The sequence below is a fragment of the Spermophilus citellus genome, assembly GCF_964194105.1.
Source record: "Spermophilus citellus genome assembly, chromosome: X".
NCBI classification, from domain to species: domain Eukaryota; kingdom Metazoa; phylum Chordata; class Mammalia; order Rodentia; family Sciuridae; genus Spermophilus; species Spermophilus citellus.
In genome coordinates, this window is record NC_138190.1 from 45894789 (window position 1) to 45916972 (window position 22184).

Here is a 22184-nt window from a genome sequence, read left to right on the forward strand (position 1 = left end):
AAAGGCTATTCATTTTTTATTGGTAAAAAACAAAATATCTTCTATAGGCTTATTTAACATGCATACTTCCTATTTTGGATAGATGTTTATATATTTCTCATGCCCCTAGTAAAAGCCACAGCTCCTAAGTTAAAAACTCTGTCACTAGCCTCATCCCAAATTAAGATAATTATTTAAGTTAATCTAGAGCTAATTTCAAAGTATACAGTTTTCATATAACAATTAATAAAGACTAAGTATCTATTTACCATAGTCCCTTTAAATGACTTTTGTCAAAATTCAAGACCAACTAAAGATATTCAATCTTTTATTATTTAAATACTTGTATATAATTTGAACTAATGATATTATGACTTATGCTAGCCTTTCATTCAGTGTTAATAAACTAAAAAGGGGGAAAACAAGGACCCCATATACACACACTAGATCTTACATATATTTCAAAAAATTTCTTAAATTGTAATATTGAGAGTCTTACTGTTACTGAACATGATTCAGTAAATTAAGTCAGATTTTAAAAGAAAGTTTAAACCTGTCATCATGAAAATGTCTGAAAAACCTGGCACAGAAAGGTAAATTTCTAGCTGCAAAGTTTATAGCCATGAAGCTTCATGAGCTTATCAGGAAAGTAAAAATTATGAAGAGACTTCTGTGGACCCATCTCTCAAGTCCACCTTTAATGTGCATTGCAGTGTGAACTGGAAAGTCCACCCATGTAATTAGATTAATTATACTGACTATAATAGTCAGTTATAGCTATATGTTGATCCTATGGTAAACAGGCTATCTGGGAATATCTGTTGAGAAAAAGACAGCATATAGAAACCTAAACCAGCTAATCATGTTGGTCCTTATAAAGACTATATTTATATATCTGGACAATTGTCAAAATAGAAAGATTGTTAAAATAGAATTTTCCTATATAGGCCAGTTATTTACAGACTGCTCTCCTAGAATTGACAAGGACAATTGCAGAAGCTTTAACCCTCAGTGAGATGGCACCCAAAAGGATGTCTGGTGCTTAACTTCTGGCTCCAGAATTTCTGCATTTTTGACAGACCTAAGAGACTCCTTAAATTTGAGAATTAAGAGAAAGGGTGATACATATCCTGTAGCTTATAAAAAACACAACTTGCCTAATTGTAGCACTAGTTATAATAGAGGAAAAGGACACTGATCCTTCATCAATGTTCCTTTGTCATATTGCCAGCTAGCATGCTGAAGTTAAATTTCAGGCCTTGAAACAGGTGCATGCTATTAACTAGACCTAGGCAACCTCTTGATCTCATGATCCTTGAAGGGACTTCTTTAAATATTATTCATTGTTTCTACAATTAAAGCCTTTATAGCTATGTTTTAAAATTTCCGATGTGAATTTTCTTAATAATTCAATTTAAATTACTTCCAAGATAGTCAGATAAGTGCTGATGGAACGACTGGAATTCAGTTAAATGCTCTAAAAGCCACTGTAATGAATAATGCAAATGAACATTATTTGCATTATTTGGGAATAATGCTCTATGGTTTGGGGAAAGGCTTAAATGCCATGCCAATTAAATATGTCTGTGTTACTGTGGCCAAACACAATGCTTTGCAATAAAATTGGGAAAAGATTAAGAATCTTTTGATGAGTGTTTGGCAGAGTAGTACTAATAATAACCTGGATCTGTCAAAATTAATTAAATGACTTTAATCCAAAAATATATTAAAACATTCTACATATGTTATTGGAAATAATATGGTTTTCTACTAATTCCTTTTGTCTCAACAGTAGGTCATGACAACCTTGGACCAAGAATCCAGTGACTGGAAGATACCCCAATTGCTTTTCTATATTAAGAAAAGGGAATATGTCAGGAACCACTCTAGAAATACATACCCTTAAGTCCTGAGCAAGAGATACTGAACAATTATTGTGCCCCACCATAGCTTGGGCTTTACCTCTGCTTAGATAATGAGGTGTGGCTCCAGGTGTAGGCATCACCCAGTGGAGTTGAGTTACACTCACCTATTCCTTTGAAATCCTATTCCTTTACCCTTTTTGGGACAGAATGTTTCATGGAACCTCTGCTTGTGTGTCCCCTACATAATTAAGAATTCCAGTGGCTCTCTCTCTCTCTCTTTTCCACAGACCCCTAAGGTTGGAGAGCCATCCTGGTTTTTGAAAAGGTACTCTGTGTGTTTGTGTGCTTCCTTTGCCATTTTCTTAAGTTATTGGAATAGTTAAGATTTTGTGAACCCAGCATTAGGTCGCCAGCTAGGACAGATGGCGACAGCAATATATTTGAGTTTTAAACAAACCAAATGCTGAGGGTTGGGACTGTAGCTCAGTGGCAGAGCGCTTGCCTAGCATGTGCAAGGCATTGGGTTCGATCCTCAGCACTACATAAATATAAACAAATAAAGGCATTCTGTCCATTTACAACTACAAAAAACAAAAACAACAAAAAAATTAAAGCAAGAGCTGAGATTCTGAATAACTGATAACAGCTTTTCATTGCTGCTTCACCATTCAATGGATATGAATTGAGGACCCATTAAGTGTCAAGATGCAGAAAGCACAAAGTAGGACATTTAAAAGCATGTGAGAAATTATGAGTATAAGATGCCATGGCGGGGCTGGGGATGTGGCTCAGGCCTTGGCGCCAGGCGAGCGGCCCGGGTTCGATCCTCAGCACCACATACAAAGAAAGATGTTGTATCCGCCGAAAACTAAAAAATAAATATTAAAATTCTCTTTCTCTCTCTTTTAAAAAAATGCCATGGGGAACAGAGGAAAAACAGCTTACTGCCTAGAGGGGAATCCTTTTTAGAAGAAGCAACACTTATTTATTAACCTCAGAGAAAGATGACTAAGAAAGGTTGACGTCTCATTTCCAACCATAAGTAGTCTAAAGCAGCGGCTTTATTTTTTTTTTTGATATTTCAAAACTGTAATATTTTGTCATGGCCAAAAATATTCAGATTGCCAATTGTCTTAATTTTCTACTGCTATGAATACAACTGGCATGATCTGTTATCCTCTTATTTTTTTAATGTACTTTTTTTATTGGTTGTTCAAAACATTACAAAGCTCTTGACATATCATATTTCATACATTTGATTCAAGTGGGTTATGAACTCCCATTTTTACCCCGTATACAGATTGCAGAATCACATAGGTTACACATCCACGTTTTTACATATTGCCATACTCGTGACTGTTGTATTCTGCTATCTTTCCTATCCTCTACTATCCCCCCTCCCCTCCCCTCCCATCTTCTCTCTCTACCCCATCTACTGTAATTCATTTCTCTCCTTTGACTTTTTCCCTTTCCCCTCACATCCTCTTGTTTGTAATTTTGTATAACAATGAGGGTCTCCTTCCATTTCCATGCAATTTCCCTTCTCTCTCCCTTTCCCTCCCACCTCTCGTCCCTGTTTAATGTTTAAAGCAGTGGCTTTAAAACTATGCTTCCCCAGCTGGGTGCAATGGCAGAGGCCCATAATCCCAGAGACTTGGGAGGTTGAGGCAGGAGAATTGCCAATTTAAGACCAGCTTCAGCAACTCTGTGAGGTCCTAAGCAATTTAGTGAGACCCTGTTTCAAAATTAAAGAAAGGGCTGGGGACATGACTCAGTTGTTAAGTTCCCCTAGGTTCAATTGCCAGTACCAATTGTGCTTCCCCAAACCCAGATTTCAGCAGGAGGATACAGGACAAAATAACCAGGAAGGATCAGTGTTCCTACTTCCTCTTCAACCTAATCTCATATCCTCCATTTTATACATTTTATATTTAGGCTTTCAGGAACATAAAAAATATTTGCAGGGGCTGGGGTTGTGGCCCAGTGGTAGAGTGCTTGCCTAGCATATGTGAGGCACTGGGTTTGATTCTCAGCACCACATATAAATAAATAAATAATAAAGGTCCATCAACAACTAAAAAAAAGTATTTGCTAGCGAGATACAGTGGCACACACCTTTAATTCAAGCAACTTGGGAGACTTGAGGTCAGAGAACTGCAAGTTCCATACCAGCATCATCAATTTAGCAAGACCATGCCTCAAAATAAAAAAAACTATATATATATATATATATATATATATATATAAATTAGGGGGGAAGAATTCCATCAAAATATAAAGAAAGATCAGTGATTAAGAAGGAGGGTATTGGGGAAGGTGAGGATGGACAGGATAAGGAAAGAACAGTAGAATGAATTTGAGCTAACTTTCCTATAACATATGTGAATATACCACAATGAATCTCACCATTATGTATATCCACAAGGCACTAGTTGAAACTATAATAGAAAGATCAGAGCAGTAGACGGAAGGGAATGGGGAAAGGAGGGGAGAGAGAAAGGGGAAATACTTAAGACTGAACTAGAGCAAATTATATTTCATGCTTTTATAATTATGTCAACATGAACCCTAATGTTATTATGTATAACCAAAAAGAAAAATAAAATAAAAGGGCTGGATGCAGCTTAGTGGTAAAGAAGCTTGAGTTCAGTGGCAGAGTGCTTGCCTAGCACGCATGAGGCACTGGGTTTGATCCTCAGCACTATATAAAAATAAACAAATAAAATAAAGGCATGCTGTCCATGGATATGGAAAAATTTTTAAATTTTTAAAATTTTTAAAAAGAAGCCTGAGTTCAATCCCCAGTCCACACAAAGAAAGCATATTTTCTATAAATACAAAACTATTAACCACCAGATTATAAGTTTCGAGAAGGCTGGATTTCTTTATTTTTTACAGTGCTGGGAATAGAAAGAACCCAGGGCTTTGCACATGCTAGGCAAGCACTCTACCACTAAACCACACCCCCAGCCCAAAGCTGGAATTTCAAAATGTGGGTTTTTTTTTTTTCATTGCTATATCTTTGGTAGATAGAACATTTCCAAAAAGCAGGGAATCAATGAATTGGTTTCAACTTTCAACTTTTCAACTACACTAGGTGTGGGGATAAAATTGTGAACAAGAAACAAAATCCTCGTCTCACAGAGCTGAAGCTATAGTGATTAATGTTTCAAGATAAATACTGGGCTAGGCAATTAAAGAAATATTTACTTTTCATCTAACCCTATAAAATAGGTAGTATGTCATTAATCCCTCTCCTCTTCCTTTTTTTTTAAGCAGAGAAAACTCTAGCCTGAAAAATTTGAATAACTTAACCAAAATCACACAGCTAGCAACATGGCAGAAATTGTATTTGAATCCCGTGAGACTCAACTTCAAAATACTGTTCTTTCCATTAAATATGTTGTTTCTCAAATAAAGACACCTAGAAAATTGTGCAAATACTAATCTCAGATCAATTCACAAATATACAGTAAATATGGGCACAAAAATTCACTAAGAATAACTGGTGGGCCCATAAGTAGCAAATTATGTTAGCTCCCTGCCTGGACCATAGAAACAGTTTAATAAATGCTTGTTGTTTAAAGTAACTTCAAACCAAAGGCAATACTTCCTTCAGTTTGTCTCATATCCCATTGGAATATAACTTTTCCAACTATCTACCATGTTCAATATTACAAACTGGTGTCTGACTCAGGCAGGGCTCTATGGTCTTCCTTTTCCACCTTTTCTCAATCCCAAAGCAAAGGAAACCAAAGGTGACAAGGAATCAGACCCTCATAAAAACATTTGGGGCGGGGAAACTTGTGCATAAATCTGCATTAGCAATAAAAATATTGATGACTTACAATTCAACTGTGCCTCGAACTCTTATCAACCGAACTGTCTGAAACTACTGTTGATGCAACTATGCATTACCAGACATTGTTCAAATCAAAACTCAACCAGTAAGAGACTAAATTAATTACTATTAGGCTGCCAGGGGTTCTAGCATGTTTCTGTAGGTATTATGTGTAAGAATCCAAAGAAAACCATAGATTTTTTTTTTTTTTGAGAAAAACTCTGTTGTGGCCCGTCCTTGGGTTGGAAATTATACTTTGACAGTAACTTTTATAATCAGTAAATATAGCAGGAGCCGTGGCATTCAGTAGACGTATGCTCAAATTGAACTTGTAGAAACAAGTTATAGGGAAGTCACTTAGCTTCTTCATTTGTAAAAGGAGAGAATCCAATACCTACCTGATTTTAAGACTTAGAAACTATTTTTTAAATATTTATATTTTAGAAATTATTTATAAAGTACCTGGCACATCCTCTGAAAAAGTAATTATGAAATAAATTATAGCCTATTCTGAAAGGATAAAGTCTATGGTATGTCTGGAGGTCCTCAAAGTCATTTGAGACCAGGAGGTATCAGATTAAGCACTTATTCTGCCCAAAGTAAAACCATCAAGATTGAAAAGTCAGAAGGAAGGTATCTTTAGGAATAATAAGAGAACAAGAGTTCAAGAAAACTTCTGGGCTACCCCACAAAGGAAGACAGGAAGTGTAGAAGACAATTATGGTAAGAAATTCCTAAGAGCACTTGAAACAGGGTTTGCAAATGCTTACAAGAGGTTATAAAAAACTTTCAGAAATTAAACTAAACCATGCTGTGGGTGTTAACTACACACACACACTCGATACTGGGGTTTTCACTTTAATTTTAAAACAAAAGTTTAGAAAGAGACAATTTTGATCATTACATTTTCTAGTTTATTTTCCTCTACCTTGGATCCCGCCCATTATGTCCCAAGAGGTCTAATATTTTTGTCAAAATGTGCAGTACAGAATTTAGTCTTGACTCCTTTAACTGGGAGTGATCAAGTTGATTCCATTTCATAATGGAAAACAGCTATTTAGAAAGATGTTTCCATAGTTTATTTTTTTTGTTTTGGTGGTATTAGGGATCAAACCTGGGACCTTGCACATCCTACCACTGAATTACATTCCCACCCCACCCTTTTTTGTGGTACTGGGATTGAACTCAGGAGTTGTCTACCACTTAAGTACATCCCCAGTCCTTTTATTATTTTTTGATCTTTGAAAGGATCTTGCTAAGTTTCCAAGACTGGCCTTGTCCTTATGATCCTCCTCACTCAACCCACCCCTTGAGTCCATGTGATTAGTTATATGCCACCTTGCCCAGATTCCAGTCCTTTTATTTATTTACTTATTTATTTTGGGGTACTGAGGATTGAACTCAGGGGCACTCAACCAATGAGCCATATCCTCAGTCCTTTTCTGTACTATTTATAGACAGGGTCTCACTGAGTTGTTTAGCACCTTGCTAAGTTGCTGAGGCTGTCTTCGAACTCACAATCCTTCTACTTCAGCCTCCCCAGCTGCTGGGATTGCAAGGCTTGCACCACCACGTCCTGACAATTCTTTTAAAATTTTATTTTAAAACAGGGTCTCACTAAATTTTTCAGGCTGGTCTCAGATTTATAATCCTCCTGCCTCAGCCTCCTGAGTAGCTGGGATTACAGACATGTGCCACTAAGCTTGGCTAACATAGTGTTTTATATTGAGTGCAACTTCTCCCAAAATAATTGTAAAATTCTGGTATTTCCATGACATCATTCTTCTTTTTCAGTACCATTAGCATGGTAACTCAATTTCTTTATAACAATTCTTCTTCTTTCACACCATGAACATTGAGAAAGGCTGAACAATATTTCTTCATTTTCATAAAACATGTCAGAGAGCCTTTTCTGGAATGCAACAGAAAACTCCACAATTGTGGGAATGTAATTCAGGCCATCACTTTCATTTCTTGGAAACTAATTTCAGTAAAGGAAAGTCAGCCAGTTTATCTCTTGCCAAATGAGTTTCCCAAAGGCATAATTTTGCTAGGAATGAACAAATGCAACCATATATTTGTGAAGGCATTTTTGAGAAACCCAGCTTTTATTCAAGATGTATAGATGAGTTGTAAGGTCAACCAAACAAGTCAAATATTTTATTTCAATATATATGGGTGTGCTGAATGTCAAACATGTTTTTTTTTCCAGTATCTTGAGTAAAGTGCCTCAACTAAGCCAATCAACCTCCACATAATAAGACAGATTTCCATGGCATAAATCTATTAATTCACAAAATCACAATGTTAATTACTAATCCTTGACCTGATTCATTTTGAATTTTTAGGTACAAGTGAATCCTAAGGAGAAAACAAACAGGTATATGTTTAAGTCCTTGGAATGCTTTAAAAAACATGTTTCAAGTCCAACAGTAACATTTCCAGAAGCACAAGCTAGTCATATTTACTAATTTTGATCAATCAATATAAAAAAATTTCAAGACTTGGCTGGGGGTATAGTTTAATAGTTGAGCACTTGCCTAGCAAGTGCAGAGACCTGGGTTAAATTGCCAGCACTTTGCTCAACACAGAAAATGCAGGTATTTAAAAATGTACCTATGATATGCTACAAGTCCAAAAGAGTTAGATTATATTGAAATTCAAATTGTATCTACATGCACTGGTTCTCAAACTTAAAAGAATCAGCTGAAGACCTTCATAAAACAGGCGAACCTCTCCCCAAGTTTCTGATTCAGTAAATCTGATTTGTGGTTTCTCACAGGCTAAACTCACAGTTGTCAGCCAGGAATGCAGTCATCTCAAGGTTTTACTGGGGAAGGATCCATTGCCAAGTTCACTCACTTGGATGTTAGCAGGATTCATTCCCTTGTGGGTTGTTGTACTAAGAGCCTCTGTTTCTCACTGGTTGTTTGAGAGAGTCTGCCCTCAATTTCAGAGGTGGAGAATTTGCATTTCTAACAAGCTTTCAGGTGATACAGTGCTATTGGTCAGAGACCACACTTTGAGAACCACTGGTTAGGCAAATAGCTAAGTGTACAGCTCTGTGGGTGGTATTTATATCTGCTATAAGCAATGGCTACTATCTAAAACTTTACAAATAATTGAACTTCTGGACCCAATTTGTCCCTAAAATGTTCAGTTACCCATCTTTGACATCCTGAGCAAAATGTGTTTCCAATCTTTATAAATGCATAATATAATTTCTGCTGCACTCAATATTCTTCAATAAAAGTACCACCCACAAAAGGTTTCCAAACCCTGACATACTCCATTTAACACACAATTGCATTTCATGGCAACATGACTTATTCTATCTGTATTCAAAAACACAGATTGTTGAAATTCCAAGCTGTTTTTAAAGTTGTTTTCATTTCAGCATTTCATTTCATCATTTTTGTATACTGGTCATATTTCTTAACAAAGATTTATTTTTAAATGGTATTTTGAATGGTGGTCTTTGAACAGACACATTTTATTTAGAGACATGGGAAAATTCATCAATTCCACAAAGAAATAGGCTCACTCCTGTTTTCAGCAAATAGGCGAACTTCTTGCATAATCCTTTTCACTTGCATAGATGTGGTTTCTCAACACAGCCATTAAAATGTACAAGCACAGGGCTGGGATTGTAGCTCAGGGGTAGAGCACTTGCCTAGCATGTGTGAGGAAATCGGTTTGATCTTTAGCACCAAGTAAAAATAAATAAATAAAATAAAGGTACTGTGTCCATCGAATAAAAAATATATTTTAAAAATGCACAAGCACAGCTATTGATAGTCACCTCAAGGCTTCAATAAGAAGGATCCATTTCCAAGCTCACTCATTCACGTGGCTGTGGACATGATTCGGTTCCTTGCACGTTGCTGAAATTAGGGCCTCAGTTCCTTACTGACTGTGGGTCGGAGGCTGCCCTCAATTTCTTGTCAAGTGAACCTCTCACAACATGGCAGCTTGCTTCATCAAAGTGATCAAGCAAGAAAAGCCAAAGAGCAAGAGAAGAATTGAGAAAGAGAGATCATGAAAGCACAAAGAAGATGGAAGTCCTAGTATTTTATAATCTAATCTTGGAAGTGACATATCATTGCTTTTGTTGTATTCTTCTCCTAAGGAGCAAGTCACTAGTTCCAACCCACACAAGGAGTGGGAGGGATGATTACAAAAAGCTGTGAATATCAGGATGGTTGAATCATTGGAAGATACTGCAGGAAATGTCCATTATGAATGAAAAAGGGCACTTGGTCACTGTGTCAGGAACTTGCCATGCAATGGTAGAGATGCTGATAAATGAAGACCTTGTGGCTCAACAAAAAGGGATAGTCAGTATGGCCAGAGTATCTGGTATTTCAAGAGAAGTTGAAAAGTCAGACTGTTTTGCAACATTTCACAATTTTTGTAAGTTTGCAACAAATTCAAATTAGCTAAAAAAGAAATGTGGCTCAAGTGGTAGCGCACTTGCCTGGCATACGTGAGGAACTGGGTTCAATCCTCAGCACCACATAAATAAAATGAAGATGTTGTGTTCACCTAAAACTAAAAAATAAATATTTTTTTAAAAAGAAATGCGTTCATATAATGCAATGCAGGAAATGAAAATCATTCGATTAGATGATACCTTAATATTCACCTAAACACATTATTTGATTTCAGATTCTGGTGAACACTATTGATGAAAGAAAATAAATGTTCTCCAGAAAACCATCCAAACAAAAATGTGTGGACCAATGCAAAAACATATGCATGGTCCACATATGACCTACTGGTTGCCAGAGTGCCATCTTTGCCACAACCTTTCTAATTTCCTATGTGGTACAAATGAAAGGGCAAGGATTTTGGTGCCTGGCATGTAAATTCTGTCACTTCTACTGGTTATGCCCTGAATCTATCACAAGGGCCAGAAAATAATACCAGGGTATCATACTATATTTTATTACTTGCCTCCTCTACTAGATTATAAACTCCTGTAAGAACAGATTACCATGCTTTCTACCCCTAACTTCAACAGTCCTTATCTCACTTCTCTACTTAATTTTTCTCCACAGCACTTACTATACTACCTAAAATACTATATTTTATCTTTTTTTTTCATTCTTTCTTTATTCTTTTTAGTTATACATGACAGTAGAGTCTATTTTGTTATATATCTTATTCTGTCCTTCTAATTAGAATTTAAACTTCACAAAGTCAGAAATCTGTTTTATTGACTGCAACATCATAATTTTGACTCTGTCTAGCACATAGTAGGAGCTCAATAAATATTGGCTGAATGAATGAATTCCATTGTTCGTAGTATTTAGCACAGCATGTGTGGCACAGAGTATTTGCTGAAAAATGTTAACTGAATTAAAAAGACCTTATCATTCTGATAAGAAAAATTGGGTGAAATGAGGCTAGAGGATGGAGGCAGATCACCAAGAACACTGCATGTCATGCCACGCTAAAGTTAAAGCATGAGAGTGAAATAATTAATGTCCAATCCAGTTAGGGACACAAGACATTTGGGGCAGAGTCACAGTAGTTGGCATTTATTATGTGCAATGTAATATTCTAGCCCTTTACTTATATTAAATCACTTCTTGATCACAAGAAAAAGTCTGTGATGTAGGCATTACTATCCTCATCTTCCAGATGAGGAAACTGAGGCACAGAGAAGTTAATTTGCTCAAGGTTACATAAGGAGTAGGGGAAAGAACAGGGATTTAATTCTAGGCAATCTCACTCCAAGATCTGTTCCATTATGTTGCACAAACTAATTATAAGAAAAGGTATTCTGGGAAAAAAAATACAGCCATAAAACGTGTAACTATGGGGTGTAAGGGAGATAGAAATGATCACAGTATGTTATATAAATGTATAAATATGTGACAATAAATACATTATTCTGTATAATGAATGTGCACTAATACAATTGTAACTGTACTATTTTGAGACATATTAAGGAGGAACTATTCCGGTATCAAATATTTTTAGGTTCCAATCTTGGTCTAACTAAGTTCCAGCAGTCCGAATTTGGATCAGAAACTACACTGAGGCCATTTTTGTGTTATAAAATGGAGATTAGTATCTATCCTGAAGGGTGGTTGTGAGGATTAAATGATCTAATGAATATAAAAAGGACCTAGCATACATCATAGTCATTATTACTACCAACAATGGGGTATTATATATTCTATATCTGCATTGATAAGCAACTACAAACTCACTTCTGAATCAAAGGAGTTTAGCAATCAATTTGCAATCTGAGTTCATTTATATGTGGTTTACATATAACATTATAAAACACTGGTTCTAAATTGTTCCTCATCTGATCATTAAAGCCTTCTACAGTCTAATTTTTCAACTAATTTTTCTCAATCTTTTTCTCTCAACAATCATTTTACATATATTTATACAGATAGACCTAGATATAGATATATACAGATATATAGATATACATCTCATTCTAGAGCAAATTACTGTCCTCTTAGAACTCATTTAAAAGAGAAGTATAGGGCTGGGATTGTGGCTCAGCAGTAGAGCGCTCGCCTAGCACGGGCTGGACCTGGGTTCGATCCTCAGTACCACATAAAAATAAAGGCATTGTGCTGTGTCCATCTACACCTAAAAAATAAAATAAAAAAAGAGAATTATAATGTGATATTAAATATTATAAGAGAAAATTATGAGAAATTAAGAAGAGAACACTCTGGAAATACAAAGGAAAGCATCATTCACCTAAGGTGGCAAAGATAGCTTGGAAAGATAAGAAATTCTGGTGCCTTCACCTAAGGTAATGGGGGTAGAAGCAGACACATGTGGCTAAATTAAAGACATTTTTGAGGAAGAACTGATAGGATGAAGTGGACATGAGAGCCAGGCACAATGTTGCACACTTGTAATCCCAGTGGCTCAGGAGGCTGAGGCAGGGGCATCAGGAGTTCAAAGCCAACCTCACCAAAAGCGAGGGACTAAGCAACTCAGTGAGACCCTGTCTCTAAATAAAATACAAAATAGGGTGGGGATGTGGCTCAGTGGTTGAGTGCCCCTGAGTTCAATCTTCATTACAAAAACATTAAAAAAAGAGAGGGGGACATGGCATGTAATAGGAGAGTGAAGAAAACCAAGGATTTCATGGTTTCTAACTTGAAAGGATGAAATAATATTACTCACGGAAAAAGAGAATACCACAAGTAGAACACGTTTTGGGTTAAGATAATGAGTTCCAGCTTGGATTACTTTAAGTTTAAGTGACCTATAAGACATCAAGAAGAGAATTAAAAAGATTCAATGTTCATAAGAAGCTGGGCATGGTGGCAAACCCCTGTAGTCTTCAGGAGGCTGAGGCAGGAGAATTGCAAATTAAAAGCCAGCCTCAACAACTTAGCAAGGCCCTAAGATACTTAGCGAGACTCTCTCAAAAATAAAAATAAAAAGCGTGAAGGATGCTGCTCAGTGGTTAAGTGCCCCTGGATTAAATCCCTAGTACCAACACACACACACACACACACACACACACACACACACACACAAATAAATAAATAAATTCATGAGAAAGGTTAAAGGAAGAGAGTCACAGGAATCAGAACATATTTAAAACTCAAAGCTAAAGTAATGGATAAGATTGCTCAGCAAACAAATGCAGAAGAGTGACTAGGACAGAAGTCTCAGGAACACCAACATTTAAGGATGCAGGAACAGGAAGAGCAAAAAGGATGGGAGAAGAAAAGATTCAAGAAGATTCAAAAGAAGAATCAGAAGTATTACTCAGCCATTAAGAATGACTTTATGACATTTCCCAATAAATCGAGGGATCTGGAGAATATTATGCTAAGTGAAATAAGTCAATACCCGTCCCCCGAAAAAAGGTCAAATGTTTTCTCTGACAAAGTGGAAGATAACCCACAAAAAGGGTGGGGATGTTCAGTAAATTAGATAAAGGGGAATGAAGGTAAGGGAGGGGATAGCAAAAGGAAAGACAGTGGAATTAATCTGACCTAACTTTCCTATGTACATATATGAAAATACCATAGTGAATCTCACCATCACAGAATGGGTCCTAAATAGAATAAGATATATTTCATGCTCGCATAATTTTATCAAAGTGGATTCTACAGTCTTGTATAACTAAAAAGAATAAGAAAAAAATGTGACTAGGACAACGGGGCACAGTGGCACATGTTGATAGTCCCTGCTACTCTGGAGGCTAAGGCAAGAGGACGGATTGCTTGATGCTAGGAGTTCTGGGCCAGCCAGGGTAACATAGCAAGGCCTATCTCAAAAAAATTAATAACAATAATAAATAAATCATAAGTAACATTATGGAATCCAAGGGAGGTAGTTCAAGGATAGAATGGATCAAAGAAGGCCAAGAATGATAAGAATGGAAATGAATGTGGCAGCTCAGAGAGGTGAAGCCATATATAAAGTAACAATATGCTAGGGAATGATAACTAATTCACCTTTCTTTTTCAAGAACAATGGTAAAAGGGAAAAAAGATAACAATAATGATAAAGGGGAATACTTTTTCTGTTAAAATTATTTCTGCATGGGACTGGGGGGTATAACTCAGTGCGCTTTCCTAGCATGCAAGTGCCCTATCTCAGGCCCTGAGTTAAATTTCCATTACCACCACTACTATTACTACTACTACTACTACTACTACTAATAATAATAATAATCTGTATGTGCTGTAAGTGAAAGAAATCAGAGACTGAAAATGCAGAAAAAGGAAATGCTACTTTTGAATTCCTCTAACATCACTGTGAAACTCACTCATTCGGCAATTAGCTTACACATTTGCTTTGTACTGGCAGTATAGTATATTTAACAATGTTGGCACAAACTAAGTGCTTAATAAATCAGCTTAATTTTTTCTTCACACATCTATGCAATTAGACAATAAAATTATACCATCTCACAAAAAAAAATGTACAAAAAGAAGGAAAAAGTCTCGTGGCATTCTGAAAGGAGATTTTAAGCAAAAGAGACCTCAAATAAGGATTTTTGTCCATCACTTACCAGCACTCACACCAAAGAAAAATTATTGGAGCTGGGGTTATTGCTCAGTGGTAGAACATGTACTTACCATGCATGAGGCCCTGGATTCAATCACCAGCACCAAAAAAGTTTGGTGGCAATAGAATCTAGGGTCTCAATCTACCGTTGAGCTAGTCCCTATTTACCTTTTTGTACCTTGGTTATTTAACTGTAAAAAGGGAAACAATACAAAACAAGCTTGTGAGGACTAAAAAAGATATTTAAAAAGCACTTTATATATAACTTGGTACTCAAGAAGTAGCAGCAATTACTATTATGATCATTTTTCCAAAATAAGAGCATCTAGAAGACTCACTGACTTTTCAAGTTGTCTATGACTATATAACTAAACAGTCAGGAAGCACATCAGCCATTATTCTATTGTATTCTGAAGAAGCAAAGCATAAAATGACCATCAGCTCCTGGTCAGACTCCTCAAAGTCTAGTTATTCACATATTACCACTATGATTTCTGCCACAACTAAGTATTACAACTTAATATTTTTCTTTAAACCAACTCATTTTCTTTAATTGGCCATATGTGAAAAAACTATACCTGTGGAATGGTGAATTTGATATGCTACCTTATCCTTTTTTTCTCATATACATTAACTATTAAATAAAGCACTCATCCTCTTCATCATACTACATTATCCCCCAAATCACTATCTAAAACTGCTTTAGGTTCCTCTACTTCTGAGATCCTTTGGAAGGTATCAGATAAGCAACTTGTGGGTTTACTCAATTTACCTGCTACTAGGGACTTTCATTTACAAAGGCCTGCAGAATGCATAACTGAAACCAACCAAACAACAAAATTTATCTCAACAATATACACTGAATTGATTTGTGGGCAATCCTAAACTGTTTAAAGCTAAACATACAACCCAGCAATTTATTATTTAATTCTACCACCTTTACATTCTCTACCACAAGTGAAAATGATACTGAGAATAAAAGACCATCTCCCTGGCTAGGCATGCTGGCACATGCTTATAATTCCAGTGGCTCAGGAGGCCGAGGCAGGAGGATCCAGAGTTCAAAGCCAGCCTCAGCAACACCAAGGCACTAAGCAACTCAGGAGACCCTGTCTCTAAATAAAATAGAAAATAGAAAATAGGGTTGGGGATGGGATGTGGTTCATTGGTTGAGTGCCCCTGAATTAAATCCCCAGCACCCTCTCCATGCATGAGGCCCTGGATTCAATCCCCAGCACCAAAAAAAGCCCATCTTGTGGTCTAGTCTGAAGAATAAAACCAAGGAGGGAAAGAATCAAGTAGTTGGTTTTATATTCAGTCAGAAGAAATGCTAGACAGGCAAATCATCCAAGCAAAAAAACTGCCCCTTCAAGATGACAGAACACCTCTGAAAGGGGAAATTGTTATCCATTATTAATCAATGTCTTTCAAGTTACAATCAAGGAAATTCTTCACTCCAACAGTCACCAATCAGAACCAGGAGAGAGAACTTTACTCACTGATAACATCAACAAGTAATTTACATATGCAATTCTGAAGCAGGTCTTAAATCCACTATATTAAGTGTTCCACCATACACTTTTTCAAAAGTCACTCTCACAACCCATTCCCTTAGGTTCACTGACCAATTTACTTAGGGAAAAAAAGAAATCCTGTGCCCAAAGTATACAAGCTATTATGAAAAATATAAAAAGATCAGAGTGTTTATAATCTAGCATGGAGAATAAAATTTATACATTCCCCAAACAGTGGTTCTCAAGGCTGAAAAAAACTACTGAGAATCCCCCCACCAACATTATGAAAAAGTTAAAACACATAGCCAAGTTGAAATAATTTTACAATGAACATCCAAATACCACTGAGATTCTATCAATTTTTACTACACTTGACTCATCACATATCCATACATCTATATAATCCATCTTAATTTTTATTAACTGCTGGAGTTGTTTTTATTTTTTAAGACATGGGTGTCTGGCTATGTTGCTTGGTCTGATCTCAAACTATCCTCCCACCTCAATCTCCAGAGTAGCTGGGAGTATAGATGTGCACCACCACACCCAGCTACTGCTGAGATTTTAAAAATGAGAATTTGTGTAAAGCATGACAAAATGTATTTAGTCACTTCTCAAAATTTTTGACTGATGGAGTATGTGAACAAAAAATGTCTGGAAACCACAAACTCATACTTAGTGTTCATCTCTCCTGCCAACCTCCAATCAAAATCTATTCAGAGCTCACAAATGGTCATTTTAGGTCTCCACACCCTTGTCCACTATCTGTACTATCCTTAGCATACTTCATGGCTCAGCACCCATTTGTGATGCCCCTCCCAATTTTTACTCACCCCAAAGAAACCATGCCCCTATTATTATTTTTTTTTATAATTTACAATTAGCACACAGAATCTGAAATTTTGTCTTCAGTATGTCTCTTTTTTTACGAACTCTGGATCTCGTTGAGGGTAGGAATCCTCTTATCACTTCTGAATCTTCAGCAACCAGCCTAGTACTTTGCCAGCAAGCACTCAGTAAAGTAATAATAAATGAATGATCTGAACCTGTCTTTACCCAGGAGCCAGGGAAGAGTAGTCGATTATGGAAATGATCTAATCACAGTGGCACTTTAGAAAGATTTGGCTTAGAATACTGTTAAGAGCATGGGCTTTGAAGCCAAACTGCATGGGCATGAATCCCAGAATCCCAGCTCTGCCACTTAGTGCGGATGACTTTGGGCAAGTTTCTAAAGCTCCTGTGCCCAAGTTTTCTCACTTGGAAAACAGGGATAATATTGCTTCATGGGTAATTGTGATGATCCAATGAGACAATAATTTTTAAAAGGAATTATACAGGACTGGGGTGTAGCTTGGTGATAGAGCACAAGACCCTGGGTTAGGTTCCCAGCACTGAAAACAAAAAGGGCACACATGCAGTAGGGTGTTCCATCAATATGGTCACTATTGCCAGCAACCAGGTTAATAACGAAGTAAGAAAAATCTTGAAAGTCTAGTGGGTAGCAGTAGGAAGAATAGCCATGAATAAAGAATCTATTTGAAAATGTTCAGTTAGAAGGGCAAGCAAGTGGATTTCTTTTATACTATTCCCTTTGTATGTTTAAGTTAGTCATGACTGGATTTTGTGTGTAGTGCTGGGAAATCAAACCCCAGGGCCTTGTGCATGGTAAACCCAAGTTCTACCACTGAGCCACATCTCCAGCCTACAACTGTATTTTTAAATTTAGACAGATATAACCTATCCACTCTAGACAGATTTGATGCTGAACACCAGTAGTGTAGCATAAACTGGATTCTAGTAACTACTGCAAGCTTCTCTATATAAGTCTTTCAGTCTCTCAGCTGAAATTTCTTTCTTCAGTACTTCAGCAGACACCACTTCTTTATTGTGTGAATCTCACTATTCCCTGTCCTGTGAGGACATCCCCAAGAACCTTGGTTGGGGAATGGGCATACACAGTTTTTTTCTTCTTTTTTTGGCAATTTCATCCTACCCAACCTTGTACTGTTTTTTTTTTCTTCCTCCTGCCCACCTCCTTACTTCTCAAGCCTTATTATTCCCTACACGTAGGAACTTGAAACCTAAGAGTATGGGAAAGCAACAGAGCAACAGCAGTGGTGCCAAGAACTGGGGATGCTGCCAAGCTATTCCCCAGGCCCCATATGCAGTGAGTGACCCAACTACATGCAGATTGGACTTAACTGCTCATGGGGCCTCACACAGTTGGTATTCCTTTTTGTTTCTGCTCATTTTCTTCCTCTCACTGAAAGTATCCTCCTCCCAAATCTGTGTCACATTCAAATCCAACTCATCCTTGCAGACCCAGGCAAGGTCTTTCTTCAGGGAAGACTATCTCAGTTCACAAATATCCTCCCCCCACACATACACAAACAGGTACTATACTTACTGTCTGTATGATAAACCATAGTTGCCGTACACATTTACACGATTAAATAAATGTTCCATGTGTACATGATTAATTTTCCAAGAGCAGGAACGGTGTCTTGCAAACCCCTTATATTCAGTGCGTTAATACTTGTTGAACAGTGAATCAGTGGGTTTTTGTTTGTTCATTTAGGCTAACACAGGAGGAAATAGAAGTATGGATAAATGAGAAAGGTTGAATGGATAGATGGGTAAAAAAAGCAGCACCCTGTCAAGATGGGAAAAATATTGGAGGTGTTGAATTAACATCTGCTCAACTGACTTGCTGTGAGATTGGAAAAAACTATAGGAGTAGATGTTAACTAGGAAAAGCAAGGAAAATGTATTTCAGTTTGAGGTAAAAGACAGCTGGAGAAAGGTGAGGCTGCAAAAGAAATTCTGACTCGATTGTGTTAAAACCTGGAGGTAGGCCAATTAGATAAGTGAAGGTAAATGGAGCTATTGGGATTACACGGATAGACATGTGGTCTGGTAGGTAAGCAAATCCGTAGAGATGGTATGAAGTGTGGTGGGGTAGATGGATAAAATGATCCACGGCTAGCGGATTGAGTGGGTAAGTAGGTGGATGGGTGATAAGTGGGTTAATGGTTAGGTGGCTAGGTGTTTAGTTGGGAGGAAATAGGTGTAGGGTGTGTTATTTAAAATCCGGCCCCTCCCTCACCTTGACCCGGAAGCGGATGAGTGCTAGCCTCACGCAGTGGCTCAGGCAGGCCGGTGGCAGGAACCAGGCCCGCGGTGGAGGGGTGCCCTTGTTGCCCACGTGTCCCACGATCAGTTGCGCTGTCTGCCGCTCGGCCTGGCACCGACGGCCCCACTCTGCCAGTCGGTCCTTGCCCAGGCCCCCGGGGAACATGACCACGAGCTCCAAGCCGTCGCCGCCGGGGTAGGCACAAGCCTGGCACAGCGCTGACAAGTAGCCCAGCATGGCGTTCCACTGGCCGCCACACACCCAATCCGTCTGGTAACCGCCATAGAGCCGTGGAAGCGCCGAGCCCGCGTCTACAAGCACTCGAGCCCCGGGCAGAGGAGGGGGCGGCGGCGGCAGTGGCGGGTGCAGCCCGGGCTGCGCTGGGCCGTGGTGGTGGAAGTGGTGAGCAGGGTGATGGTGCCGATTCGGGCCCGCGCCCCCGGAGTAGGCACCTAAAGCTGCGGGCGGGAGCGGTGGTTGCAGAGGAGCAGAGCCCCTGGCGGCGCGTGGAGCTCCAGGTGCTAAGGCTGCCGTCGGTGGCAGCTGGCGGTGCAGGTGCTGCTGCTGCTGCTGCTGGCGCGATACAGTGCGCGCGAGTTTGAGGAGGTCCACAGGCACCACGGCCCCAGGACAACGCTTCTCCAGGAACTCTTGGAAGCCCTGGACGCCCATGCTTCGTCGGTGGGCAGACGAGATGAGACAGCGGCTGCGCGAGCAAGCTAGGCGGCGATCTGGGCGCGAAGCTGGGGGCAGGCGCGTGCGCACTCCGCGGGGGGCGAGGGGGCGGGAAAAGGATTCCCGAGGGGAGGGGTGAGGAAACCAGGGCGGGGAGGGGAGGAGACCGCAGATTGGATACGGGTGGACAGGAGGGGTGAGGCCGACCGGACTCAGGAGAGGTTGGGAGGATAAAAGCGATGACAGTCCCTAGTCGCTTCTCTTTTTTCTCCTCTCCCGCTGCTCTTCTTTACCGCTTCAAAGAGGGTAAAGCCTCTTCCTTCCACCTCCGGGAGCCATGTTGCCTCGTCTTCTCTATGATACACGCTTTTTAGCTGGAGGAGGGGGAATGGGGCGGGGCGGATGGGCATCCTGGGAGTTGTAGTCTTCTAGCAAATAGCCTCAGGATGTAGTGGGCTAACGTAACTATCACTCAGCTCCTGCCTTGTGGTTCACAGGGTCAAAGAGGCGGGGCATGAAGATTTGTGTTTAGGATTTGCACTCTCAATTCCTTGCATCCCACTGAACTGCCTTAGGCTTTTTACTGCCATTCCCAGCATAAGGAGTTTGTGGGGGCGAGGAGTGATGCATCATGGGAAAGGAAATTGAGTGTATTGATTGAATTTAACCAAAGTGAGCTAAAATTCCCCAGGAGGGAGAATTTTCACTTTGATGCGGAAATTAATATGCCTTACTTATGTGAGAAAGAGCACATATGAAACATAAAAATAACCACTACAATTTCTACGGCAACTTGCTTGCTTAAGAATTTTTTTCCCCGAGTTAGCAATGGTGAAACAAATTTGTCCAGGACAATGTGGGACAAAGCGAAATTGAATGGAAGGATCTCTTTGAGCAAGGAGATGTGGGCCAACACGAACTACAGGTTGTACCGTTTTGGTACTCACTGAACTACTGTGTCCCATTTTTAGTATTTATATTAAATATCTTACATTTTAGGGCCCTTGTTTCCAAATGTCATTGTGAATTAGCCTTGGTACTAATTCAAAACTGTACAACCCAAGAGTGAGCAAGATGAACAATGTCTGAGACAAGTCTATTAGAATGCAAAAGCAAATAAAAGCTCCATGCTCAATAAAAGAATATATCACAAGAGGGTAAGGCCCAGATGGCAAAGAATAAGTAGATGGTGAGACAGTGCACATAGGTAAATTGAAAACATGCAGTGAATGTGAGAGGGTAGTGGCTTAAAGGGATAAAGAATGGAAGGACTAGAGGTTTTCTAGTAAACTGGACACTATTGGATTGTTTGCCCATCCGCCCTTTTCTAGGAATTAGCCCTCTCCTTTCCCAATTTATAGGGGGAAAAAAACTGCCATGTTCCTATCTCTAGATAATTAAACAGAATCGGACACCTAATCCAACCTGGATCAATCAGAATCTCATTCCCTAGAAATTTAGAATTAGGGGCTGGGATTGTGGCTCAGTGGTAGAGTGCTTGCCTGGCACTTGTGAGGCAGTGGGTTTCATCCTCAGCACACATAAAAATAAGTAAATAAAATAAATTTATAAAAAAAGGAAATTTAGAATTAGATCAGAGATATCTGCTTTTCTCTTAAGTGTAATCTTGGAAGATATCAGCAACTTTCCACTGGAGAGATATAAGTAAACAATGTTGGTTAGCAGACAAAGAAAACTGTATATATAGCCATGTGTGGGGGTGCATGCCTGTAATCCCAGTGACTTGGGAAGCTGAAGCAGGAAGATTGCAAGTTCAAGACCAGCCTCAGTAACTTAGCAATGCCCTAAAGCAACTCCCACGAGAGCCTGTCTCAAAATAAAAAATAAAAAGGGCTGGGGATGTAGCTTAGTGGTAAAAGGTCCCTGGGTTAAATTCCTATTATAGAAAGAAACAAAGGAAGAAAAAAAAGAAAACCATGCAGACTCAGAAAAGAGCGGAGTTAGGTTAAGGAAAACATGGTGGTTAAGTGGTTAAGTGTTTTTTATATATATATAAATGGCATTTTACTCAGCCATAAATAAGAAAGAAATTATGTTATTTGTATCAAAATGGATGGAACTGGAGACATCACGCTCCATGATATAAGCCATAGACTGAGAAAGTCAAAGGTCATATGTGGGAGCTAGAAAGAAAAAAAAAAAGT

At 38.6% G+C, this 22184-nt stretch overlaps 1 protein-coding gene across 8 annotated transcripts in view; it reads right to left on the bottom strand.

Moving 5' to 3' along the window:
• FAM120C (family with sequence similarity 120 member C) overlaps positions 1–20392 on the bottom strand; it is a 144013-nt gene extending 123621 nt beyond the window's left edge. For 5 of the 8 annotated variants that reach the window (XR_014019988.1, XM_081277241.1, XM_081277242.1 and 2 more), the window contains exon 1: positions 19318–20390. Coding sequence is in view for 7 of the 8 variants with exons in the window: in XM_081277241.1 (XP_081133367.1) it covers positions 19318–20016 (699 nt within the window). In the remaining variant the exon portion in view is untranslated. Of the gene's footprint in view, positions 1–19317 lie in introns of all 8 variants that reach the window. The other 3 variants (XM_081277246.1, XM_081277244.1, XM_081277243.1) reach the window with 2 other exon arrangements.
• Positions 20393–22184: the final 1792 nt, after the last annotated feature.